Raw genomic sequence first — 27913 nt, 5'->3', positions numbered from 1 at the left:
AATAACATCTTTACAGTATTACGGCAATGTCAGTTTCCTGATTTTGCTCACTGTACCATGGTTACGTTAAGAAAACACCCCAAATGCATACAAAGTATATAGTGGTATAGGCACATTAGTACTCAATTTCTCTCAGGTGGCTCATGGGAAGGAAGAAATCATATCTAGAGAAAAACGATAAAGCAAATGTCGCTAAATATTAGCAAAGGGTTATCTGAGTGTCGGATATAAAATTCTTTGTACTATTCTGGTAACTTCTGTAAATCTAAAATTATTTATAAATTAAAAGGTATAAGGAAAAAGCGCAAACGCTACCTGGTGCTTTGTCCTCATCCTGAGGTCGCTGTGGCGCAGTCAGAAGGAGGCGGCGAGTCCGAACTTCTCTGAGGCCTCAAGGGCCCAGAGCTGCGCTGTCCCCAAGAGCAGCGAAGGGACCATCCACGCGGCAGCCGCCCAGAAACCCAGATTACCCGCAGGCTCCCCGCGCAGGCGCAGGGCAGCACCACGCTCAGGCTCCTTCCCGCACCAGCCCACCCTGCCCTCGGATTGGCCACGGGGCCGGTGACGTCACATCCTTCCCCGTGGGGCGCACGTGCAGCTCGAGGCTCCACAGCGGCGCAGGTGCAAGGGCCTCACGGTCAGGTGACTCGAGGCAGGCTCGTGGCGCCTGAGCCCGGGATCCCGGCCACGGTAGTGCCCTTTGCGCAAGCGCATAGCCTAAAAAACAACGAGGCTCTGGCCCTCAGAAGGCTATCCCCCTCCCCCACTCTCACCCACAAAACTCAGTGTTGTAACGCTGCGCCCACTTTCTCTTTAATATCAGGCCCCAGAGTCAGGTAGCCGGACTCAAAGCCACAGAGGGGAGTTAGAAGCGCCCCTGTGAAAGCAGAGGGAAATGCACCTTCTTTAAAAGCCTAATGTTTTCTTGAATGTTATTTTTGAAAGCCTAGCGTTTGTGGTCCCTGTGCTGCTACTAGTGAATTTCCAGCAGGGGCCAATCCCGGCCGGCCACTCCCCCTTGAGGGAAGGGTTCTGGGCTTTCCTATTATCAGTTAATTGGAAGTTGCAAGTGAGTATGTCCCGGCCTTCCAAAGCCTGTTCTGATCTACAGCTACCTGCTCAAGGAACACCAGGAGACAGACAGCAGGTGGTGGGGTAAGCCAAAGGTATTGTGCTTCTGTCACTTACCAGGTTACATTTTCTGATAAGAGCTGACTGATAGAATGAAGCCATCATATTTGGATTTTGAGGGTTGAAAATACTGGGATACACAGATAACAGACTCAGGTGTTGCCAGAGCACGTCGATTGTGATTCTAGTTGCTCCTGCTAGTTTCCTCATTCAACCTGTGTAGACAAGGATTATTTCCATCATCTAGCATAGCACCTGGTACACGGTAGGTGTTTGGTAAACATCTCAATGACCGTATAATGCCCTACATATTCTACAGAACTGGAGTGATCATTCTCCCGTCACCTGTAAATCTGGATGTATTTTTGCCTATGTTGGCACTGCCATCGTTCTTTTAAAATGATACTTTGTAAAAGAAGCTGTGTTCTGCTTGTGGAAGATCTGAGGTACCCAGTGATTTCAAATGCTGAGCAGTGAAAGGGGACTTAGTAACACAACTATGATCTGTGGTTTTATTCTGTATTTATGGAATCTGGTTATCATTACCTCTTTTTATAAAGTTTTCTTTCACCTCTAAACAAATGAAAGGATTCCACACTGCAAAGGGTGAAGAAAAGATGGCTGTTTATTTCAATTGAGCAGGCAGGAATGTCAGGCAAATGAAGACAAAAGAACACATAATCAAGAGCTTATTGGGAGAGGGATGCAGATTCTTTCAAATTAATCACATCAACCACATTTATCCCCTGCTGTTACCAGAGAGGAAAAATGTCTTCAGATAACCAGTGGTCAGCAGATGAGGACGAAGGCCAGTTATCTCGACTGATCAGGAAATCCAGAGACTCCCCCTTTGTCCCTGTAGGTAAGTACAAGCCTTGACTGGATACTGGAAAGCTGTTTGTAATAACACAATAATGCCCTACCCAGTATCTGAGTATTGAAATTATTTCATATAACAGTATTTTCAGATAATTGAAGCTAATCCCTTTTATGCATGAGTATGAGTCAAACTTTCAACAGTTTCTAGTGTATGGCAAATCCCCAATAAATGCAAGCTATTATTATTATGAAGCATCAAATTTTACTTTATTTAATCCATTTTCATTAGAGGTCTATCTAAAATTACTAATTCCCAGCCAATCTAAATGGGATTGATTGAATGGATGGTAACTTTTCTGTGATGACAGGATCAGCAGCAGCAACAGCAGCAGTTTATTATACTGAGTCTACTAGGGACTATTCCTCAGTTTATGACTTTGACTTTACAATGATGAGAAAGCGATACACACTCAGTGGAAACTGCACTTTGAATTTTGATCTCTTCCTGGACTGGTGATATGTGGCATGGTACTCTCTTTTGATGCTGGGCAGCCGCAGCTCCCAGTCAGCCTCACCATCACAAAGGTAAATAATCAATGCACTTACAATTACTCTGTACCCAGACAACCATTCTGTTTTTCATTTTCAGTACAAAATTCAATAAATTGCATGAGATATTCAACACTGTGTTATAGAATAGGCTTTGTGTTGGGTGATCTTGCCCAACTACAGGCTAATGAAGGTATTCTGAGCACATTTAAATAGGCTAGGCTACGCTGTAATATCCAGTAGTTTCGATGTATTAAATGAATTTCTGACTTAGAATATTTTCAATTTACAGTGGGCTTATTGGGATGTAATTCCATCTGGAGTTGAGGAAGCCTTATATGTCTCTCTGTCTTCTAAGCAACTCCAACCTTTAAGTTCTTGTTTCCGATGTTTATAGACTTTTCTGTTTCTTCCATTAGTGTTGAATACCATCAAAAACTTGTTTCTAATGTGCTGTGACACCAGAAGCTAGATATCCAAGATTAAAAGAATTATGAGTTAATTCAGAATAAAGAAGCTCTTAGCAAAAGCCTGGGCCTACCTGTACACTTGAGAGCATGAACTTTGTGGTGTTCGTGCTCAGTGGATTTTTACTGGCTTCCTAATATATTCCAGATGCTAAGGTTGATGGTTAAGTAAACTCCAGATGAAGAAGTGGCATTATAATTAGATCTGGAGTCTTAGCCTCTTTATCCTTTCCCAACATGTATTTAGTATGTTTATATTTTCAACAAATACTGTACGTATGTGGACATTAAAAAAAAAAAAATCTAAGCACCAGTATTGTGTTTTAAGATCTAAGCTTTCTCTTCCTTCTCTTTTGGATGCTTAAGCTGCTCTAAGCATTGTTATTGTATACTTCAGCCATGCCTTTTTCCTTGTGTTATTTTGTCTGGAAACTATTAAAATAATTTATTTAAATCGAACTTAACACAAGTTTGTGATAAACTCCATAAAACCTTCTAAATAGGGGTAAGTCATATTTCCATTGTCACTGCAAATCTAGCAACTTCATAAGTGTCATTATTCACATATCAAAAAGAATAAAAATTTTACTTTATAGTAATATGTGTTTATAAGTTTCACTTAATTTGATTAAAGCTTGTAATAGCACAAGAAATGGAAGCAAATAATTTTATAGTGATATATTCATCTTTAGCATTTTTAACTAGAAAAACAATTCAAGAACTCAGTGCCACTTGAACAGATCATTATAATGAACAGAGATTAATCACTGTGCCTGTTGTAAATGAAATTGTTTTTCCAGAGACATTTAGGGTGATTAAAGTTGAAAGATAAAAGTGTTTCCAGCTAAATTCAATTACATACAAAGTACAGAGACACTGTACTTTGGAAAACAGTAAAGGTTCTGACTTTAATCTCTAAAAGAAACAAAACAAATTTCAGTAAGAACAGAGCCTTGATTTGATAAGGGAAGAGAGCCAAGGTTTTGCTAGAAAAATAAATGATAATAAAATTTATATATATTATTGAACAGTTTGTTTAGCTATTGTTATTTTAACAATACTATGTACTTTCTGCTGCAGGATGGAGTGTCCTGTGCAGATAATTTACAAAACATTTTCATTTGTTATCTTAAACAGCTCCTGTTATTAGAATTTATTTATATTGCTTGAACTCTTAATGATCACTGTTAAGATCAGTGCGTACATTATATGTATTTAAACTCTGTGTCGATAGATTTTTTGTTTTTGCTTCTTTCACTTAACCTTTCATACGTACATTTCTGTATAGTAGTAGTTCCTATACTTAAAATTTTTTAATAGCTATGGTAGTTTTTCCTCTGTTTGGTCCATTTGGGTTTAGTTTTTCCTCATGCATAGGTTAGCCGTAAACATCTTTGTGTCAACTTCTTGAATTTTCTTTTGCTTATTTCCTTGGAGTATATTCTCCAAAGTAGAATTTCCAGGGCAGGAAGCATGTTCAGTTTAATATCATTTATTACATATTTCCAGCATCCTTTCTAGGAAAATTTGACTAAACTTATAGAGCTTTTAGCATTGAAACTGTTTCTCAATGTACCTAGCGTCATTGTTTTACTGTTACTTGTTTTTTGCTGTTTTAACATTTGTCATTTTTATTTCAGTTTCATTTATTGTTAATCAGCCTACAGAATACATATACAAATGTGATTATTTACTCTGATTCTTATTCCCACTTATTAAATGGATTCTGAGGGAATAAGTATATCTCACTCACCACAGAGACATAGATGTGCCAACGTAGTTCATCAACACCTGCTATCCTCCATAAGCATCAATTGCATTTCTATACACTAACGTATGAAAACCAAAATTAAAGACATAAGACCATTTACAATCAGTCAAAAGAAAATGAAATGCCTAGGTATAAGTTTAACAAAACATACACAGAATCCATGTGCTGAAAAGTACAAAATGCTAGTAAAAGAAATCAAAGAAGACCTAAATAACTGTAGAGGTTGTTGTGTTCATGGATTGGAAGACTGTGTGGTAAAGATGTCAAGTCTCCTCCAAACTCATCTATACGTTTGGTGTAATTCTTATCAAAAATCCCAGCAAGGTTTTTTGTAGACATAGACAACCTTATTCTAAAATTTACATGGAAAGGCAAAAGTCCTTAAATGGCTAAAAAAAATCTTTTTCTGAAAGAAAAAGTATTAAGTGGGAGGAATCACCCTACCTGATATTAAGGCTCATTATATAGACACAGTAATCAAGACCGTGTGGTAGTGATGAAGGGATACGCGCATAAATCAACAGAGCAGAAGAGAGACCCAAAACACAGACCCATACTTTTATTATGCAAACATTTTCTTTATTCTTATGTCAAAATATAGCATTTTTGTCCTTGTCATTTTCTTTTAAGTCTGCCTTACCCCCTTTTAGATGTTAGAAATATGCTGTCCTGTTTTCTTCTAGATTTTGTTATTGACATTTTTGTTTTGTTTTTACATTGAATTCTAACTCATCCAGAATTTTTATGTAAGGTCTGGTGTGAGATACAAATCCAAGTTAGTTCTCTCTACCATTAAGTTGTACTAACAGTATTTATTAAATAATTATTCTCTTATCTGTTGTTTGGTTATTTTGATTTGGCATGGATGAAGTTCTCACAGGGTTTCAAATTGCTTTCTAGAATCCCTTCTATTCAGTTGATCAGTTTCTGTTTTAGAGCCATTTACACAGGACCTGGGTTGTCACAGCAGACTATTCACCCATTGACATTTGTAGGGAATGCAGAAGTATTTGTATGGGCTTCTGGAGTTTTCTAGAATCACAGTTCTTCCCAGGGTCACAAGTACTTCTTGTGCAAATATTCATACCTTTTCACCTCTCATTAAAATTTAACATCTCCCATTTTTCACAGAAGATTAAAGTTGGTTTTTTTTTCACACTTTACTAGATTTACTCCTTATTGGAAAACAAGTAGAGAGGAAGGAGTAAAGCCAAACACCCAAGAGCTATCGATGCTGTGATTTTGGTTGGTTCACTCACTACGTAAGTGACTTGCCTCAGATTAAAGCCTTGCAGCCTATAAATTTGAAGTCATGCCTCAGGAAGGTTAGAAATTACTAGACAAGTTACTACACTATATGATTCAGGTTTTTCTGGGAAGTGTCAAAACCGCAAGTATTGAATCCACGAGTGAAGTATTCTTTGGTGTCTTGCCTGCTTATCTTCCAGGCACTGATCCTTTGGACAGTCTTTTATTCAACTCTCTACTCTTGGGAATTTTAGCCTGCAATTTATATAATCCCTACTTTTTTAATTCACAGGGATAGCTGGCTTTATGACTGTGGTGTCCTATGGTCTTTACAAGTTAAAATACAGAAGAGATCAGAAAATGTCCATTCATCTTATTCACATGAGAGTTGCTGCCCAAGGATTTGTTGTAGGAGCTGTGACTCTAGGTAACCTACCTAATTTGTATCTTGTGTTCAGCTGTCTTTGAAAGTATTTTTATTCATTCATTCATTCATAGTAGAAGATGAGTATTGGGTCAAGATGATATAATGGAGGAGGAATGGTAAGAAAGACAGTGATCTTCACTTGGTTGAGGTTGCTGCCCAGTTATAGGCTTAATTTCTTGGTGTTTTAAGCACTGAAAAAAAAAACCCAGTAGACTAAAGGTACAAACTTCCAGTTACAAAACAAGTTATGGGGATGTAATGTACAGCATGATGACTATAGTTAATAATGCTGCACTGCATATTTTAAAGTTGCTAGGAGGGTAGATCTTAAAAGTTCTCATCACAAGAAAAATATATTCTGTAACTTTGTATGGTAATGTATGTTAACTAGACTTATGGTGATCCTTTCACAATACATACAAATATAGAATCATTCTGGAGTACACAATAATGCTGTATGTCAATTACACTTCAATTAAAAAAAAAAAGAAAAACCCAGTAGGGAACTAAGTTATAGATTCTGTTATCCCCTATAGTAAAAGGAGCAGTGATAGTTTGTACCCTCTATACCTCAGCTAAAAGCAGTGGTTATAGAAGCTAGCCTTTGCTGCTCAGCTAAGAGCAGTAGTATAGTTCCCAGCCTATCTGAACAGCAAATATAATTATTAAAATAGTTTAACTGGGAAGAAAACATTCTTAGAGCCCACCAATCTCAATATCCTTGTTCTTCTTTTATTCCAAATTTGAGCAATAGGCATTTTTTTATTAGTCTATACATTAAGCAATACTTACATAGTCAAATCCAAAGAACTGGTATAAAATTATCTGGTTAATTCAGATTATATCAACAGCTAAAATGAGAGCAAGTCACAATGTTCTCAGCTCCCCGGCACGTTGTGTGAGTAGAATCAGCCTAAGAGTAGGTCTAGGATTATGGGATGATGGGTGTGGGGCTTGCAGATGGTGAGTTTTATGGTAATTATCTTATTACTATGAGCTGTGATATACGAGTCTTGAACAAAAGACAAGAAGAAATTTTACTATGAACCAACAGCCCTCATTTCCGTCATTCAGCAAACATTTGTTGAGCACATGCTATGTGTGAGGCACTGTCATGGCCCAGAGATATAAAAGTAAGGCTCAGTCCCTCCACTCAAATAGTTTAGTCTCCTTAGAGAGAGAGACCAAGGGCAGAGGAAGACAATGTAAAGTCATAGGTACTACAACAGAGACAACACAAGCACAAGCTTGGAAGCACAAGTAGAAACGAGGGGCATTTAACCAGGGCTGAGAGTCCAGGGGAAGCTTCTCTAAGGATGCAAACCATATGATGAGCCAAGAATGTGAAGGAATTAACTAAGCAGAGGAGGAAGTCAGAGGGAAAAACAAAGGCATAGATGCATGGCATGTTAGTGGAACTCTGCATAGCTTGGTAGAGTACGTGAATCAATCAGTGTTTGATGAGTCTGCAGAACTAGCAGCAATTATATATGAGACTTATTATAGGTATTTGGGCTTATGTAATTGTGAGGCTTTTGCTTATGTACCAGGATCTGGGACCGGAAGTGGGCAGGGCAAGCCATTAGAAAAAAAATACATGCAAAGTGAGAGAAGCAAGAAAACTCTAGAACCCGCAAGGATGAGCTGGAACACACAGGATGGTCTAGAACCTCCAAACTTGATAACGGGAGTGACACAGAAAAAGCTGATGCCCTTCATCCTGGAGCTAAACATGGACCTGGCCAAGGAGTCAGAGAAGCTGAAAGAGGAAATTCAGCAGGAGCCACAGTAGCTGCACTCCTGATTGCTGCCCCATGCCAACAATACGGGCCAGCAGATAAGCAAAAATATGCTGCAACAGAGCCTTCCATGAGTAAAAAGAATTTGGCTGCTCCTTCACTTCTGCCTTCTAACTCTCATGCAAAATGTCTCTTGTGCAACTGCTCAAGGAATAAGAGGAAAAGAATTCTGGAAAACCTAGTTACAGTTTAGCTAAGCTGACACAGTATCAATCCATCACTGTCCATCCCTTGTCAACCTGGCATCCATATATACCTCTTTCGATATACTTACCTTCAAATGGCAAAATCAACCATCCTTCGTATAACCAAAAACATGTTAATTCTCTCCCAAAAGAGGATACAAAATCCCTTTGTCCATCTTTGGGTAACATTGATTCGTCTTTGAGCTGAGTCGCATTTCCCTTTGATATCCTGTAACTTAAATCCTGAGATATAAATTTAACTACTATTAATACTTGGTAGGTAAATGGAAGTTGCAAGTAGGAAACAAATGGGTGGATGTGTACACAAGTGTGTTCATATCAAAATAAGGAAGAAATATGCATAACTGTCACAGTCTTTGTTTCTGCAGCTGGTCAGGTGGTCATGGCTGGCTGGCATTAGAACTGTTTTTCCACTGGCCATTTCATCCTTCCCTTGCCTTCAGGCAAACTCCTTGGCTATTCATGCTTATTTGACTGGTGTGTTGACCCAAACCTTCATTCTTAAATGATCTGGGTCATTAACCATCCTGCCTGAATTGGGTATAATTTTTCACCTTCTTTTATCACAGGACATAAAAGTACTAAGAAATGCTCCAGAAGGTATGCACTCCAGACACACTCCTCCTTACCCTACCATTAGTAGCAACTCAATTTCCCCTTGATAGTCAGATCAGATCACTGTAGTGGACTAATGTGATGTCCTGTGGAATGGAGAGATGATCAAGGTCCCTGCAGACTAGATCATGGCATAAGGCTAGAGCGTTTCCACAGTGCTGAGACTGGACACTGAATGTATACTGCTGGCCCTGCCAGATGAAAGCAAATTGTTTCTGATGGTCTTTACTAAAAACTATACAGAAAAAATCAATCAACAAGATTAACAGCTGCAAACCAAATAGCAAAAATTATATTGATTTGCTGTAGCAATGAAATCACAATTGTACAGCTACTGCAATTAGACCGAGCACCTGATGACATTAATAGAAATCCATTATCATTCTCCAAGATCCATCTGTCCTTTGGCCAGAGAGGCAAACTGAATGAAGATGTGATAGGAATCAGCACCCTGGCACCTTTAAAGTCCTTGATAGTGGCCCTAATCTTGACAATCCCTCTGGGAATGCAGTATTGCTTTGGTAGATAGAAGCATTTAGAATAGTTTACGTTTGGCTTTCCCTACAAGAAAAGCCTTTACTCCACAGCTCAGGGAACCAATGTGAGAGAATTCTGACAGTTGCTAAGCATGTCCATTCCAAAACTGGGGAAATAACATAGGGTGGGTTCTGGGACCTACCAGCCAACTGCTAAACAGACCCACAGCAAAACTCCACTGACCACCTGGCCTCCATTAACTCCTACTTTGACTGGTAGAACACACATTCTCCAAAACATTAGTATCATTTCAGAACCAATATTTAACAGTGTCCCACAAATGTGATTATTTCCCCTTCCTCTTACACAGGCACTGTGATAAATAGTCAGAAGTCCCTTTGGGGAAGGTTACAAGGAAGATTTATAGTACTTGCATTTTGGGCTGTGTAACAGGGTCTTCCCTTAAGGAGATCTGCCCTCTCGTTTATTCTAGGGACTTTGGGTCTGTGAATTGACTCAAATTTGGGAATTGGTTGAGGGGCTATGGCTGTCTATTATGATGATTCAAGTCAAACTTCTGTTTGCCAAACCTAGACTTTTTCTGCTTATACACTGCCCACCACTTTCAACTCTAGGTACACCATAATCAACTAGCCAATGCCAAAGATCTCTGTGGCTTAGATTATTCTGATTGCTGCTTAGGCTTTGCTGCCCATGCTTTCCATCTCTTGCCAACTAAATGCTTCTGCTTGATCCCTGCCATCGCACAATCTCATCGGCCTCACTGAATTCAGGGAGCCCAGAAGTTCCTTCTGTCATTTCTGGCTTAGAAAATGGTCACCAGAGAACTCTGCAAGGATGCCAGGGCTCCCTTCACAAATGTATTTCTCACAGCATTGCAGAAGAAAGTAGATATATTTAGGGGGTGAGCAAGCAGGATAAATCCACTCTAACATTCTAGTCTCCCTAAGCCTTTGGCTACCTTCCTTGATGGCAAAGTTTCTCAATCTCAGCACTATTGACACTTCGGACTGGATTATTCTTTGCTGTGGAGGACTGTCCTATGCATTATAGGATGCTTAACAGCATCCCTGGCCTCAACTCACTAGATGCCAACAGTACCCAGTCACCCCCACTGTGACAACCAAAAATGTCCCCAGACATTGCAAGACTTCCTTTGAGAACAAAACTGCATCAGTAAAGAAGAATCACTGCTCTATGTGGAATTACACCAAGAGGTCCTAGTAGTTCAACTGCATTTAGTGGAGATGACCTTTGGTCCAAGTTTCAGTCATTCTCGGACAGGGATAGAAGGACTGTTTCTACTGGCAAAGGAGTCCCAATGAAATATAGGGGCTCAAGGACCTAGTTTTACTGAAATCTGCCCATATGTCCCCATCCCAATTTTCAGAGTCCCACTCCTTCCAAAGCAATGCCTTAACGTTAACATAAGAGGTGTTGTGAGGCTGGGAATTTGTGCTGTGATTAGTCATTCACAGGATTAGTCCCTGTGTATATTTTTCAAAAATATCAGTCTCATGGCTACAGGAGATAAGAGTTTCTTTTTGGAGAGCCATAAAGCTTTCAGGTCCCTCACAAGCCCTTGAGCTGGGAATTAAAAGCCATGGGCCCCTCTTACTGTTTTCCCAGGTTCTCCAGCACGCTTGGAAGTAACCAACCTTATAGTCCTTATTTCCACTAAATATTCTACAGCAGTAAATACTTGCCCACCCAAAGCTTTGCTTTCTATAGGCACCTGATTAAGGGTATCTAAGAGGTGGTAATTTGTAAATGTTTTGCTACTGCATGCCATGGACTGCTAGCATATGCTTTGTCACTAGGGAAAAAAAAGGCCATTAATATCTTTAAATCTAGTCAGATTAGAGAACCAATTCCAGATAACCTGGAACCAATTCAGAGAACCTATCCTCATGGTTATGTTCCTCTGGAAGCTTCTTATAGCAAATTCTGGATCAGTCAGGATTTAATTAGAGACACAAAACTACTAGTAGTGACATATGAAAAGGAATTTATTATAGAGATATGACAAGCAATTTTGAGAGCTGGTTAAACAGTCGGTGTTAGACTATTGGTTATGTTTCTTATCCTGGCACCTGAAGTTAACAAGGCAGCCGTTGGGACGAACAAATTAACTGGTATCCACAGGGATGAGCTGGAACCCACAAAGACAGATGGAAACTTGAGTCAGAGGCTGGCTGACTCCAACCTTGATCATGGCATGACCTCTAGGAAAAGCTGGCACCGTCCATCACGGAGCTACTCCACACCTGGCCTAGCAGCCAGAGAAGCTAATGGAGGAGCTCCAGAAGGAGCTGAAGGATCTGTGGGCCTGACTGCTGCCAACAACAGCAAGGTGAGCCAGCAGATCAACAACATGCACAAGCTGTAACAGCACCTGGCGCCCTGGACCAAGCCTTCCAAGCGCAAAAAAAAATGGCAGCTGCTCCTTCAACGTTCCCCTTCAGATCTCAAGCAAAATGTCCCTCGTGGCCAAGCTAACCCAGAACTATGTAGGGAAGGGAATTCTGGAAAACATAGTTACAGCTTAGCTAAACTGATATAAAATAAATCCCCAATGGGTTTATATGATTATGTCCTGAGGAGTAACAAAATGAAGTGAGCCAGTGAAGGGTTTAAACAGGGGAGTAATGAAGGCAGAATGGCAATTTAGAGAGATGCCTGATTTTCAGAAAGATCAGAAACAGGCAATATGAAACTGTTTCGGGATACTAAACAATCACACTATAACGGCGAGGAAAACCATTACCATAAAATTCAGAACAGTGGTTACCTGTGAAAAAGAGAAGGGGATATGGATAGAAAGTAAAACCTGGGAGGCTTCTAGGATGCCTGTAATATTCTGTATCTTGACTCATAATTACAGGTGTTCACTCTACAACTGTCTGTTAATGTGATCATTTAAGTTTTATGTACTATTTTCCTATTTGTGTATACTATTTCCTATTGTACATACCATTACTATTTGCATATATATATCACCATGAAAAGTGTTAAGAGAAAAAAGAAAATGATTAGAGATGATTTGCAAAGGAGGGGAGAAAAAAAGGCAGAAGGTAGTTAGATGATGAATTGGATCTGACTTAAGGCAGTGGCAATGGCAACAGAGGGGAAGAGACAGATTCTAGAAATATTAAGGACTCAGCAACTAAGGGAATGGGAAAAGGAAGGAAGGAAGAATCAAGGGTGATTCCTAGGTTTCTGGTTTGGGCAACCAGACAAAAGGTTTGCCTTTCACTAATATAACAAATGAAGAAGACAGAAAAGGTTTGATGAGAGGAAGAGTGCATATTGCACAAAACAAAAATAGCTAACACTTAATGAGTGCTTACAATGTGCAAGTCACTGACTGCTTTATACATCATCATCTCATTTAATCTTATTAAATACCTATTTTGACACCACCTGGTATGCTGCGGGACAACTGCATACTGATGTTAACCACAGGGAGCTCACATCAGATGCCCCAGGTTTCAGGATATGGTTCCCAAAAGGACTTCCCTTTTTTCAGACACCAGCTGTTGGAGGTCCCCAGGCCACCTGCACTTCTGACCAACTGGCTGCAAATTTAGGGTTTCCCAAGACTCCCTCAGGTTTGATATTTCACTAGCAGAACTTACGGAACTCAGGAAAGCACTATACTCACAATTATAGCTTCATTGTAAAATATACAAATCAGCCAAATAACGAGACATATAGGGTAAGGTCTGAGAGGGTCCCAAACTCAAAAGCTTCTCCCTGTGCATTCAGGGCATGTCACCATCCCAGCACATCCATGTGTTTACCAACCATAAGCTCCACTGAGCTTCAAGGTTTACTGGGGCTTCATTATACATAACAACATGACTGACTGTTCATTGGCCAAATGACTGAACTCAATCTCCAGTCCTGCTCCCCTCCCTGGAGGTCTAAGAACCCTCTGACCACATGGTTGGTCTTCTGGGATGACTAGCCACATCCTGAAGCTATCTAGGAGCCCACCGTGAGTCACCTCATTAGCATGAATTCAGGTATGATCCAAAGCCTTCATGATCAGACAGAGTCTTTATTAAACAATACTCTGTGACATAGGTATTGTTATTACCCCATTCTACAGATGAGGAAACCAAGGCTTAGAGAGGAAAAGTCACCTGTTCACAGTCACGTGGGCAATCTACTCCAGAGCCTAAACTCTTAATTTTATATTATACTGACTAAGGTGCTTATGCTAAATGTCTCCCAATTAGAGTACTCATACCCAAGAGATGTATAAGGAGACCCATGGGGATGTGGGAAGAAAATATTTTTATATTAAAAACAAAAAAGCTTTACTAATACATAGACTGACCATAGTACATTTATATGGTTTAAAAATAAATGCACATGTTGGGGTCATGCTCAACATATTTACTTAAACACAATTTAAAAGTTTGGAGACCACCTACCTATGGGATGTGGAAATGTCACATATAATATATGTGGTTCTCACACTCAGAAAAGAGATCTCATTTGCTTACCAGTGAAGCAACAGGTATGAATGAGGTGAGAAAAGAGTTGAGATCAGAACTCCAAGGAACACCCACATTTAAGAGGCAGGCCAGAGGTCATAATGATCTGTGCTTCGTAAGCACAGGGAAATGGGTCCCGTAATTCTCTCTGAATCTGAGAATGTTATTTCAGTAGATACCGCCAACGATTCAAGTTTCAATTTTGGAGGGCTTGAATTTTATCTATCTTTGTTACAGTACTATTTCATTAGCAAATTATGCAGACACTGCCTCATTTTGCCATCAAACTGAGATGAAAACAACAACCTTACTGACCCTTTATGCTGTAGGTATTAATAAGCAGTGTCTGAAAGAAAGCAGAAGGAAAATGAAGTACAGGTTTAGTATAGACAATCTACTAGATTTCTGATGCCTTAGTAATTGATAAGAATGAGGAGTGGGATGAGTTGTAGTTTAAATCGGTGACTCCTTAACTTGCTTTGGGTGTGAATGTTTGCTGACATCCTGGAGTTCACTGAAGCAGCTCCTCTGTTCCGCAGGCTGTTTTCCTTGGCCACTTCCCCCTTTCTGCATAACCCTAGGAACTCATCCTTGGGGAAGACATACATCTGTCTCATCTGCCTAAACTCATAGCTAATTTACCCACTGGACCGCAAATCCCTAGAAGCAGGGGTGGGATCCATCACCTTTGTTTTCTTCAGGATACTGAGCACAAGTAGACACTGAATAGATGTTTGCTATGTTGAGATGCCTATTGGTTTTTAATCTCAACATCTACCCAAATCTTCCCACTTTCTTTTTTCAACAATATTTTAAAATTCAAACTTTAGCTTGGCATAGTAACATCATATATTCAGATTTATACTGATCTTAAAGGGCCCTTAGATTTTTTTTCCCCCTGGAGTCACTTCTGTGATTCAAGCCAAAAATTAATAAGATGGAAGGTGTTTGTTGTCTGTTTTTAAATTGTGGGTTAGTTTCAGAAAAATGCAAGTGAAGAAATTTAGTGTTTGTTTCCCATGGGTACTCTATTGATACACATCTTTTTGCTTCTAGGTGTTCTCTATTCTATGTATAAGGATTACATCAGACCTCGATTCTTCAATGTGTCCAAAAAATGAAACTACCTATAAATAGAAAGACAAGAAGCCTTCTAAAAACTATTATGAAGAATGAATTTTCAATACATAGCAAATTATACTGCAGACGTTTCAGACAGAATTCTCATAGCCTTGTAGAGTATCAATTGTTTAAAAAACTGATTTCCAAATCAACAATCATAAATTATCAACTCAAAAAATATCCTTATTGATGTCTTTCAGAACCTAGGACATGATTTTCTGACTTTTAAAATGTTTATTTTCTGTGCTGTACACCAGAAATTGACACATTGTAACTGACTGTACTTCAATAAAATAAAATAAAATAAAATGTTTATTTTCTAGTTAGTGGTAGAAAATAATCTATATTATGCCAAATCAATCTGAAAATTGGAGTTATATAGTGGCTACAGAAGACATTTATTTCCATATGAAATGTTTATTAAATTTTCTATATCCATATTAAACTAAATTCATTGCTTAATTCTTCCCAAATAGGACTAGGTAATTAAGGCTTTCATAGACTTGATTTTAGAATGGGCAACAATTGTATCAGAGGAGAATGGTCGTGTTATTACTTAATTTTGGTTCACCACTGTGTGCTGCACTCTTATACAGAAACTTGACTATTTTACCACAAACATAAATGTGTAACATTTAAATATCTATGTATTCATTTTTATACTTCTTGAAAGCATTTCTAGGGGCACAAAGGTAAGTTGTTAAAAAATCCCTTTTCCTCCAGATGGCAATATTGTGGGGGTGAAAGGATTTAGTCCAGATATGCTACCGCTAATCTGGTATAACACTGTAGAAAACAACAAGAAACAAAACATTGAATGCTAAATTCGCCTGTGTAAACTCCTCTGTAATTGCCCTAGGGTTTCAAAAAACTTAACTAGATTTTGTGGAAGTCAGAACTGTTATGACTCAGATTTACTTTCTAAGACCCCAGGCCTGGGAAAGAAAACCAAAAAATGTGTGTATTCATATACATACATACATACATACATACATACATACATACATACATACATAAACAAACAAACATATATATACACATATACATATATGTATATATATAAACATACATATTTACTATGTATTCATATATATATGTGTGTATGTGTGTGTGTGTGTGTGTGTATATATATATATATATTTACTGAACTAAAATGAAAAACACACTATCAGATGGTCTGTGGTGCTGATTTACTCTTCCCTGATGTTTCCTGTAGCAGAGGGATACTCTGACAGGAAGGTGAAGTCTAGTATTTGGGGAAGAGAAAGATGTAGGAATATCTGAAAACATCCACATTCTAGACATTAGCCCACTGTTCTGGGTATTATATACACTTTTCTCTACAGGCACAGGGTAATTATTTTAAAAGTTGCCATTTGTACCTATCATGAGGCCCTTCTAGTGCCACCAACAAGTACACATATTTCAGTCAACACTCCTCTTCAGAAAGTTGGCAAGGAAAAGAATCCAACCACCTTATTCCACTAGAGTAAATATCCTAGCAGCTGGCTCTAATATGTTCCGTGAAAGTCAGGAAAACTGAGGACAGCGAGCATAGAGATGCCATCCTTGTTGATTACACAATGAAAAGATGTTTCTATTCAGGCTACCAGAAGGATCCCACTCTCTCAATATATACTCAGCATTAAAAACACATCAACTGAAGTGTTTAATCAGAAACAGACTTTTCTCACAAAACAGAACAGAGTTTTAGAATTTTGTATTGTTACTCTGAAAGAACTAAAGTAATACATTTATTGCTTGAGAAAAGCAATGTAAAATATTTATTGGAAGTAGTTATGCATGAGAACTCACAAATTATGTTTAAATTAAAATGTAAAATCCTACATAGAGAAAAGTTAAGCATGCAGGATGCCCATTTATCCACATTAGCTTGGGTAAAGAGGGAAGGTCATTGCAGGAAGACCTTATAAATAGATGATACACAGTCCCTGAATTTGCACAATACTTCTGAGGCAAAGGTTTGGGGGCTTACTATCAAAATGTTTAAAACTGAGACAGCCATTTTCATTGGCTACCATAACCTCTGATTCCTCATTAACTAATTAAACCACTTCATGTACCTGGATATGCTCTGACTACCTTTTATATTAGGCCAATACACAGTTCTATAGTAGTACCTGCTCAGTAACAATTATTTAATTGTGTTTTTCTGACACTCTGGGTATACGCTGTCAGAGCATCCTTTTACAAACTGACTCCATAGTGTTAAACCCCATGAACTGAGTGAGTAAATACATCTAGGTTAATCTTAATATTGAATATATTAAAATCTATATAAGCACATAACATACAAATCCAGATCTTTAAATCACAAATTAGAGAATGATTAAATATTCTTAACTTTAACCAACCACCGTATCTTTTTTATGAGTTCCAAAACAGGATTTTTTTTTGTCTTTCTTTCCCCCAAACAACCTCTGGTAATGAAACTACTAAGAAACGAAATTGCCCAGGAAGGGAGGAAAATCCAACAAACCGATGCATCTAGAGTTGCTGTCTCTGTACAAAGAAACCAAAACACTGAAATTCACTTTATAAGTCTCTTTTTCAAGTAAAGGCTGATAACTGATGTTAATTCAGTTTCATTTTTAAGATGAGAAGGACTCTAACCTGGGCTGCAAGCCTGCTGCTCTTATCAGAAGTTTCAAGGGCCACGAAGGAGAAATGAGGCAATTTTAAAGTACCATCTTAGAAAATTCCCTGCCACTTAGAGGACCAAATCATTATAAGTAAAGATAGGCAATTTCTGGATTTTTTTATAAAGTGTCTTCCTGAAAGGCACCAAGTTTTAAAATAAGGCAGAGAGGTCAGATAGTTAATTTTTATGCTGAAAGAGGAAAATGATGCTTAAACATACAAAGGGTCGCAGGTTTGCAAACTCAATGCCTTTGGGCTGGAAGGAAATGAGAGAAGGCATGGATGACACCCCAGACTATATTCCATTAAAAATGGGAAGTGGCCATTCAGTTCAAGTCAATTGTACTTCCATGAAGAATTGTCAGCTCAGTGTTGAAAGTCTTCTGATGTTTAGATCAGATAATTATGCAGAAACTTTCAAGTTTTAAATATTAACTTCTTATATTAATTTATTATAAAAATGTTATATAAAAAAAAAATCCTGGTTACAAAGAGGGGTCAAAAAAGTCTATAGTCCACATGAAGGCAGGCAGTCTGTGACATGTGAACTAATTTTTCAAGTCCCTGTCTAGTTCTAATCTCAAACTACTTGGTATAAATATCTTAAAATGCTTAGCATTCCCTAGGAGAGCCAATATTAGAAATTTCGGGAAATAGATTTTGGACCTAGAAATGGTGTTTGCAGTGTTAATAGGAAAAGTGGGAAGAAAAGACATGGCGGGACTGTACAAACATTGGAAAGAAAACTCATACTTCCATTATCTTCTGCTGGGACGCACAAAGTCAAGTGTTAGAATTCTTCTTTTTATACCTATGATTTAAATGCTAGAATGGGCTGAGTTACGATGCAGCACGGAAAACTGATCATTGGTTAAAGCATGATTTCTGGATCTTGCTACTAGGTATTAAGTACCATCATATCTCTGAAAGAAATTCAAGAAAGGCAACAACAAAGAAAACAACAATCACAAAGCACGCCAACAACCAGGGTTAAATTTAACTGCCAAACAGAAGAAAGGTTTCCTTTAGAAATGATGTGCTAGTAACAGTAGTTATCAAGGCTTGGTCACTTAAAACCAAAGTGAAATTTAACTGGCCATAGTCAAGTATCACTTTAAAAGTAAGTCAGTTTGACCAGTTCATTCTGAAAAAGAGCAGGTCTCCTTTTCCTTCATCACTTGTGATCCAGACGAAATAAATATCTGACTTCTCTGTACAATATTTTTTAAAAAAATACAAAAGATCTATCAACTTTATATAACCTTAAAACTCTGCCCAAACTGCTATGTTCAGGTTTACATAAACATATACACATATATATTTTTAAAATTCCAAAGTGTTGACACAAGCCCATGGGGTGTGTGGCCATCACAGCTAATCATTTAACTTTGGCTGTTGCAGGACTGTTGTGCGGTGGGGTGGGTCTCTGACCTACACTTAGAGCTGGCAGTGTTTAACACAATTCCCATGAGGAAATCTTTGCCTTTTGTTCTAAACATTTGAACAAAACTCACCTCTGAACTAACAGAGATATGTTAACAGGACACTTGGCACAAAAAAATTATAAGTGGGTCTTATACAGTCTCTCAGGCTGTCAGTCATCTAGACACAAGTGAGTCAGCGTCCACGGTGTTCAGAAGGTAGAGTTCAGGCTGCACTGTCAATCCCAGATGATACTAAGGACAAAAAGATGGGAAAAAGTTAGACTGATAATCAAGAATTCAAATATTGAAATTGGCACTTAGGTACCTATAATCAGCATATCAGTGTAGGTCTTTTTTCAGTACTGCTATATTTTTATTTCAGGAAAGAAATGGCTTACAGGTACATAAATAGCTTATTTGTATATAACATAATAGCTAGAAGCTAAAACAGTTAAGGATAATATCAAATGCCCTCAGGAAAATTTGCACTTTGAGTATTCTTGTGACACTCTGCCTCAGGATGGTAGCTTCTAATCAGGATATTATGAGCAAATGCACTGAGAGCTTTTGCACTTTAATACCAAGTGTGTTAGAAATCAAATTTCAAGTGATCTAAATCCTGAGCCCTATTATCTGGGCTCCATTATCCTTTGGCACCAGAGCAGAGAAAAAAGCCTTTCATTACACACACATACACAAAATGGCATGTGCTAAGAGAGATTATTATCTCCAGGTTCCAAATGTTTATCAGGCTGAGTCACAATCAATTTGGGCTGCTTTTAAACACGTTGCCAGACCCCACTCCTGGAGACCTGAATCCAGATGGTTTGTGCTGGCATTTGGGAAGTTTTATCTTACTCTTTTTCTCTCTTCTGCATACACCATGGGACAACCAGTGAGTCTTGTTTGAGCCCCACTGTTATGGCTCAGGGATTTAGGAATGTTATTGCCCCTTGGCACCAACAGCCTCTTCTTGGCCATTCAGTTGCCTCACCTGTATAGAGACTGATCCTCTAAATGAGATCATGAGTGCTCAGAATGCAGAATGCAGACTAAATCCATAGGAAGAGAATATTTCTATTACAATATAGTGGAAAAGGCAGTGGAGTTGGGTTCAAGCTCCAACTCTGCCACTTCCTATGACCTTGAGCAAGTCATGATCCTTTTGGAGCCTTATGCTATATGTTAGTAAAGGGGGAATAAATGGTACATTTGAAAATGCCAAGTATAGTGACATACTATCTCACATTATAAATAAATACATTTTTAACACACAAATTACCCTGTATACATCTCACAGACTTGTGTGAAGATGAGACCAGATGGAGCTCAAGATAAAGCTATTCTCAACTAGAGGGCTAGGAAATTACTGAGTCACGCTAGCCTTAGAGCAGAGAAATGGCTTTTCAGGCTTCAGCTCGCTTACTCACTTTAGGGTCTAGCATCTCAGGCTTGAGTAACCAAGAGCAATTGTCAGACACACTGACAATTCACTGCAGCCTTTTTTCCCAAATAAGCTAAGGTGGGGGGCTGCCTCATTCATTATGCAGTAAGCAAGGGTTGCATTTTTTAGTCTCAAGATATCCAGATGTGTCACTTGGACAACTCAGTAGCTAGAACTTCACTGGAGAACTTTGTCCTATTGTTCTGAGACACTTGAGAAATGGGGCTAAAGGGCACAGGAACTGGCTAAAACTCAAGGGCACAGAGGCATACAAATGAATAAACAGGCTATTAGTTCTCAATTACTGCTGGGTTGGATCATAGAGGGCCCTGTCCATTTTCCACACCTACCAAAAAGCATTCACCTTTTTAAAAATTAAGCACAGGCCTAACAAAATTAGTCTACCAGATGGCAACTTCTGATCTAAAACATTTAGCACTAATCAGAGTATCAAGCAAATTCTTTGATGTGTTGATGTTCCCGGTGCTGCTAAACACCAACGGTTGTTGTCTTAACTCTGGAGTTAAGCTTTTCAAGTTCCAATGCCAACTGCCCACTTACTAGTAATTTGTTATTGTAATTTTTGGCCCTTCAGTTGCCTTATCTATATAGAGTCTGATCCTCTTGTGATAGGAATTAGTGAGATCATGAGTGCTCAGACCAGGAGTAGCACACAGTACTAAGTGTTAGCCATTGTTAACATTCAGAAGCTAAGATGCCAAGAGAAGCTGACACATTTAGATTCATTGGTCCTATCCAGTGAAGGAACAGAAACCACTCCAGAGGGCAGAGCTAAAGGAAATGTTTCAAATCAGGATCTTCAAATTGTTATGCATCCTGTTTTTCTTCTGAAATTAAACCCAAGTTAAGAAGGGAGAGCTAAAAGAGAAAGGATAACATGGAGAACAAAATCCCAAGATAACTTGTACGGTGTTACTTACAGTATTCAGCTCCTGTAAGACAGACAGGGAAAGCTTGCAACAGAGAATGGGAAAATGAAGTTCTAGTGACACCTTTGGAAAAAATTAAGTGCCGGCTTAGATTTTCTGGTCATGTGTTTGATGATAAGGCTAGTAATTTACTGTGCATGAGCTTTGTTTTCAGTAAATGGTGCCAATATTTCCATTTATATCAGATCTGCCAAAATGCTCTTTCATTTTTAAGCTAAACGATTTTGGTTTCTCTTTTCAAATACTTACTTTTTATTGGCAGCATGAAAAGACTACAAAAGCCTATCTCAATGATGAAACAAGACTACAGATAGAGAAATGTTCAGCTTACAGCAGAGAGAGGCAGAGTAACAATTTTTTTTCAACTTTAAATGTGGCAACGATGTGACCTTTAGCAATAGCAAAACTATCTGACTAAATGGGTAAATAGAAATTAGTGTTTGGTGTCTGCAATTCATCAAGTCTTCTGGGGACTAAACCTAGGTACAGCTGACCCTTGAACAATGTGGATTTGAACTGTTGAGGGTCTGCTCATATATGGATTTTTTTCAATGGTAAATACCACAGTACTACATGATCCAAGACTGGCTTGAATCCAAGGATGTGGACCCCTAGATTTGGAGGAACACTGGACACGATGGGCCAACTATAAACTATACACAGATTTTTTTACTCCAAGGGTCAGCGCCCCTAGCCCTCAGTTGTCCAGGGCTCAACTATATTTCTGTATCCCTTCTAGAGAGAAATTCACTAATAGTTTGGGTTTAATATGTCATTCCAGGTGGTAATCAGTGTTTCACTATTTCAATGTTGTTGAGACCCTTAATAAAGTATTTTCAAGGTTGAAAAAAATACCCAAGAAGCCAAACTGGAAAAAGAAAAAAATGTTTTTAATTACAAACCAAGTTTACACATTAAATGGTCACTAAACGCTAGTTGTAACCACTCCTAAAAAGACTAGCAGAACCTCACAGGAGCCAAACTGTAGTGCTTCCCCATCCTTGTTAATTCCCAGTATGCTGTAGCAGCACAATTATATTTCATGCCACATTTATGGAGAACAAGGGCCAATTTACACAAAGTACAATTGTATATCCTTAAACATTCCACATAAACACACTGCACATGGTGGCACTGGAAGACTTCGGTTCTCAACGTTGTTTATTGCACCCAGAGTACTGGTTGAACAGACAGTACACTTTCTGAGAGGATCAAATGGAATACAGTATGGGAGTGTTTTTCACACTGTCAGATAGTACACACATAGTGATAAAATGCCATTTTACTGGGAAGAAAATATTCATCACTGCAAGTCATAAACACAACTGTTAAAAGAAAACCAGCAGCTTTTACCTGAGCTTATAATTATTTGTGAATCTGAGACTGACTGGACCCAGCCAGACCCAGGTCAAAGGTAAGTGTTACTGTACCGTCTTTACAAAGAATTTCTATGTCAGTTTGGCCTTCACCTACTGCAGCCAGACGAGAACTAAGATGTCAGTCCCCAAAATGTCCAGAGTACACCCATATGACCGGTTCCAGGAATGACGGCAGGGGAGCAGGATGGACATGAGGAGGAAGTTAGGGACCTTTGTCTTTCATAATCCTGTGCTACATTACTGGAGGGGCTAAGATAAAGGTACGGCCAGCGAAACACAGTAGTTTACCCTTAATGCCAGAGAAAAGACAGTTCATCCAGTCTGTGTTTTTGACTGTACAAAGTACCGGTTATAATGCCTTTAGGGGTTCAGGTGAACACAGAGCATCTATCAACAAGGACTCCGAAGGAAAGCGCCAAAAAATGAGAAGTCCTTCAATGCCATTCCCATTACTGTTCTCATCAAGTCAGTGGCTATAACAGACTTGATGATCTCCACCAGACAAATGTGCTTTGATTTGAGACAACCACATGGTATCAGGCTCCACGAGTAAAAATGCCAGAAGTAGCTGAAGAGCAGCAGCTTCATGCTGAAGGGCCCCATTTCCTCTGACTCCAGAGCTCCACCATCTGGTCTCAAACTTTTTTCCCCTGAGGGAATGGCTGAAGAGAGGTAGCCCAGCACAACCCTGCTGAGAGAACTTTGCAAACCATAGCGATACCTATGGACTTGCTGAGAAAGAGAGCTTTGCAACGGTTAGATCCAGAGCTCCTGAGACTGTTTTGCAAGTCATCTTGGGCATGCTTCAGAAAAACATGATGATTCTGGTAGAAGGTGGCTTTTAGGCACAAAACAGATGGCTTTTCTTCTCCTTCCATGTTTTTTCTCCTCACCCCCAAAGTCTCAAGAGAAGGTCAGTTCATAAATGCTACCATCTTTTTCTATCACTACCCTCCTGGAGGAGGAAGGTGAAGGTTTTACAACGAAAAGTGCTCGAGAAGAAGTATCATGAAAGCTGTGTGCTAACATGAGTTATTAGAATCAGGACTCCCAAGAAAATTCCAATAAGCTTTCAATCTCTGAGGAAAATCTTTATAGTGATTTCCAAAGGCGATTAGTAACCACCACCTACTGGTGAATTTTGTCCATTTATCACTTTCTTTATGCTTTCTCACCCTTCTTGACTTTCATTGAGAAATTTAAAGTGGAAATAAGTTAAAAGAATCCTGAACTTGATAGAGGTAGGGGTCTTATAATTTTATATTTAATTTGGATCAAACCATCCTAATCGAGATTTTATTTTTATAATTAAAATAATTAAAAGGGGAAGCATAAGGGAAGTATTTCTCAGGCTTTTAAAATCCATTATCTTTTGATAAATAAAACTTGCATACCCATCCTGTCATTTGTATTCTGAAAAATGTATTGCATTTTCCAATTTTTTTTTAACATATAGCCTTGTTAAGAACCATGCATAGAGGATTATTTCTCAAAAAGATAAAACAAGCTGGCCTTTGCATCTACTGAAGAGCTTATAGTGTTGGAGTGATAGCAGCAAATGTCAGCTTTCCAAAGATCCTACCTAATCCAGTTCCCAGGTTAGGAGGTCAGGAAGAAAAATAACTCCATCTTTCAAACATATATGAATCAAATTCTTTCCCAACAAATAGCTGAGTCCTAAACGCAGTCTGTGCAACAGCACATACTTTGGGCTATGTTCACACAGTAAACCATAGAAACACACTGGCTCTGATGGCTACCTGCGGAAGATAGACTGATCCAGTGTTTACTTAGTATAGCCACTGGTGGCTTCTTCGGTCAGCAGGACTTTAGAGATGCTTACCGTGTGCCCACAGTCCAGGAAGGACATGCCCAGTGCAATCAAACACTGCCAACCCTGAAAGAGAAAACACAGTCATCACTCACCAACCTCTCCGAAGCCCTCTTACCCACCGTGACTGCTCACACCGCACAGCTCACACGCAAACCTGCTCTCTGTTGCCATACCATTTTCAATACCGAGTTCCCTCCATTCCTATTGCTTTATGTTTGTGGCTTGTTTCTTTTATCTGGCTGGGAGAGTTCCCAGAAGACTGTTCTTCAGTCCTACCCCATTCCTCATGATGGGGAGAATGACTGACAGGCTAACACAACTGGAACAGTCTCCTGAGCTGCTCTACCAAATATATACGTTTTGGAGCTACCCAGTGGTCATTCGCTGAAATCTCAATCACCTCAGGCTGACTGAGAACAATTCACACATTCATAACCAATTTAGGAAGAAAGGATTCCTTTAACTTCTACAGCAAATTTTTAAAACAATTTCTGTCAAGGACATACTCAGCTACTTGAGTTTCCTTGGAATAAGTCCCTGTATTACAGGGTCAGCATCATCTTAGCGTGCCCATGGTTTACTGGGGAGGGGAAAAAAGGGATGTATCAATCCAGGACATAATTTTTCAATATTCACTAAAGTGATTTTCTCAATCAAGTACCTAACCTGTGGCAGACATTGGTGTGGGGGACTAGGTAAGTGTTATAAAGATGAGCAGCAGGTTTCCAGCCTCCATCCTTAGCTATTCTCTGTGGCAGATATGGTGTCAATTCTGCCGCCCCTAATCCTCAACCCTATTTTTTAGAGAAATCTGTGTAGAACAGGGAGGCAGATCTGCTTTTGTTGCTATAGCTGTTTTTCATTAATATAAGTAATATTACAGAAGCTGTGGAAAATAGAAAAGAATATATTCATAACCTCATCATCTGAAGAAAACTACTATTACCATTTTTACATATATTACTTTAGACTTACGAAAATTTCTTTGATTAGCTAGGTATACATAATTTTGCATTCCTTTTCTATGTAGCTATGTTTTATAACCATCATTTAAAAATAAGTCTACAATAATTCAATGACAGAATATCACTATTTATTTCCTTCCTTACTGGACAGCGATTAAGTAGCAGAGCTGGGCAGGGCTGTGAACGCACATATGTCCCACTCCAAAGATTTGAAATCATGCTACACGGCCCCCCTCTCCAAGCCCATCTTGTACCACTTTCTACACTACTGATCTTTTAGTTTCTCAAACATACTATACTCTCCTGTTAGGAATTATTAAGACTAGAAACCAGACAGAAGTCACAGAAACAGGAAACTGATAGCTCTTAGGAACCAGGGTAAATTTTATGGTTGAAACATTGTTGAATCACAGCTGATTTAACAATTTCATGTAAATTGTGTCAGTAACCTAGAGATAGATTGTTACTGCGCTCTTTTGGGCCTTCCGTTTCTGAGTGACAGTCAGCCCCATCTCTGCCATCCCTGACACCAAATGTCTCTGTGCCCTCCCAACTGGACTTACCAAGTAAAACACAAAGCTCAGATAAGCTACGCTGACCACAGCAGCCACCACATACAATGCCACATGTCCTAGATCCTGGACATAAACCACGACAAAGTACATGTTGATGGAACAGATGATAAGGACCAAGATACCACCCGCAATCCTCCAGCCTCTGTAAAAAGAATCAGCACAATTATTGGTGGAACAGTCCAATCTGTCCACAAACAGAAAAAAAACACTGTGTTTCTTGGGGTACACAGGAGTAAAAGGCATTTCAAAATGAACTGAAAAGTGGTTCTTATGTCCCAGATTAGGTTAAATAAGCCAAAGTTACACAATGATAGAGGGAAAAAAATACTATCAAATAATCCCTGTTAAAGACCCTAGAAATCTCACAAGCCCTAAAAATGTAAAAAGTCATGAGTCCCTAGAGATATAAGAAGTCATTTCAAATACAAATACCCATGTCATTTAAAGAGGTATATAAGAAGTATTTGCTTATGCCTTTCTCATCAAGATCATTTAATATGGAGCCTTAAATTTCGGTGGCTGAAGTTGAAGAGTTAAAGTCCTAAAAGTTGAAAACTTTCCCCCAGAAATGAAATACATGTTTGCCGTCTTGATTACATTCAGAGTCTCCATTTTCTAAGTCAAAGATTGAGGGGGCAGCTCTAGCAATCACCTCTCAGAGCACACAGACTCACTGTCTGATTGGCCTGTTTGATGAAGATGCCCTTCCCCCACATATCTCTAGGAAACTAAGAGAAGTGCACTCACATTCCATTGGCAAAGTCACTCATCACTGGCCGCAAGCTCGTAAACGTGAGGATGGGTATGAGAGCAAAGGGAAGCTGGAAAAGAAAAGACTAAGATCAGATAAGGCTGCTGGGGGTCCTTGTATCACCCTAGAGAGAAGGACTGTTAGCAAAAAGGAAACACAGACCCTGCTTCATCTACTCCATGAGAAATTACTCCTGTCATCCCGACATGCTGGAGCATTATGTTGAAATCTGTAGAGCTGTCATTAACCTTGCATCAATTATGACCATAGTGTCTCTTACAAAATTTGTACCTTGTCTCCTTAACCTCCATCAAAACCTAGCAGTGTCCTATACATTATTTAAAGTTTGTCCGGATTAATGAACAGTAATTGTGTTCTATGTGTAATTATGGCTTATAATTCCTATTCAACGGGCTTAAAAAAACAAGCCATTTCTAAAAGCCTTTTAGATGCCAGGGATTTCATATGCATTCACTACAGACCAACACTGTGCCTCTTTCTTCTTCCAAATTTTCCCCAGCAACCAGTACAAGGCTTGGTACCTAAGGGCAATACACAGTGCTGCCTGACTCAATGGGATATGGGTTTCCCCAGTTCCTTCCTCACTTGTAAGCTCTGAAGAACATTCAGGAAGTCATTCATCCCCGTCAGATGCTCTACATCTTGGAAGACGGCAACAAGCAGAGTAGGGATGATGGCAATAGAGCGGGTGAGAATCACTCGAGCAAAGCGTGACCATTTTAGGTTTAGGAATCCCTGAAAGAAGACACAGA

The 27913-nt window shown here is 39.0% G+C and overlaps 2 protein-coding genes across 14 annotated transcripts in view; one reads left to right on the top strand and one right to left on the bottom strand.

Moving 5' to 3' along the window:
- Positions 1-1746: 1746 nt before the first annotated feature.
- HIGD1C (HIG1 hypoxia inducible domain family member 1C) lies at positions 1747-15156 on the top strand. Its single transcript, XM_010964285.3, has 3 exons — positions 1747-1993; positions 6278-6412; positions 15092-15156. The coding sequence occupies exons 1-3, from the start codon at positions 1900-1902 to the stop codon at positions 15154-15156; spliced, it is 294 nt and encodes a 97-aa protein (XP_010962587.1). The 5' UTR covers positions 1747-1899.
- SLC11A2 (solute carrier family 11 member 2) overlaps positions 11522-27913 on the bottom strand; it is a 49582-nt gene continuing 33190 nt past the window's right edge. For all 13 annotated transcript variants that reach the window (XM_045523490.2, XM_045523491.2, XM_045523496.2 and 10 more), the window contains 5 exons: positions 27747-27896; positions 27137-27210; positions 26378-26531; positions 24859-24912; positions 11522-19494 (listed from right to left, as the gene is read on the bottom strand). In XM_045523490.2, the coding sequence (XP_045379446.1) occupies positions 19417-19494; positions 24859-24912; positions 26378-26531; positions 27137-27210; positions 27747-27896 (510 nt within the window). In that variant the 3' untranslated portion in view covers positions 11522-19416. The remainder of the gene's footprint in view (positions 19495-24858; positions 24913-26377; positions 26532-27136; positions 27211-27746; positions 27897-27913) is intronic.

Source organism: Camelus bactrianus, chromosome 12, assembly GCF_048773025.1.
Source record: "Camelus bactrianus isolate YW-2024 breed Bactrian camel chromosome 12, ASM4877302v1, whole genome shotgun sequence".
In the NCBI taxonomy this organism is placed as follows: Eukaryota; Metazoa; Chordata; class Mammalia; order Artiodactyla; family Camelidae; genus Camelus; species Camelus bactrianus.
The sequence above is the reverse complement of the archived record's forward strand: the minus strand, read 5'-3'. Positions and strand labels throughout refer to the sequence as shown.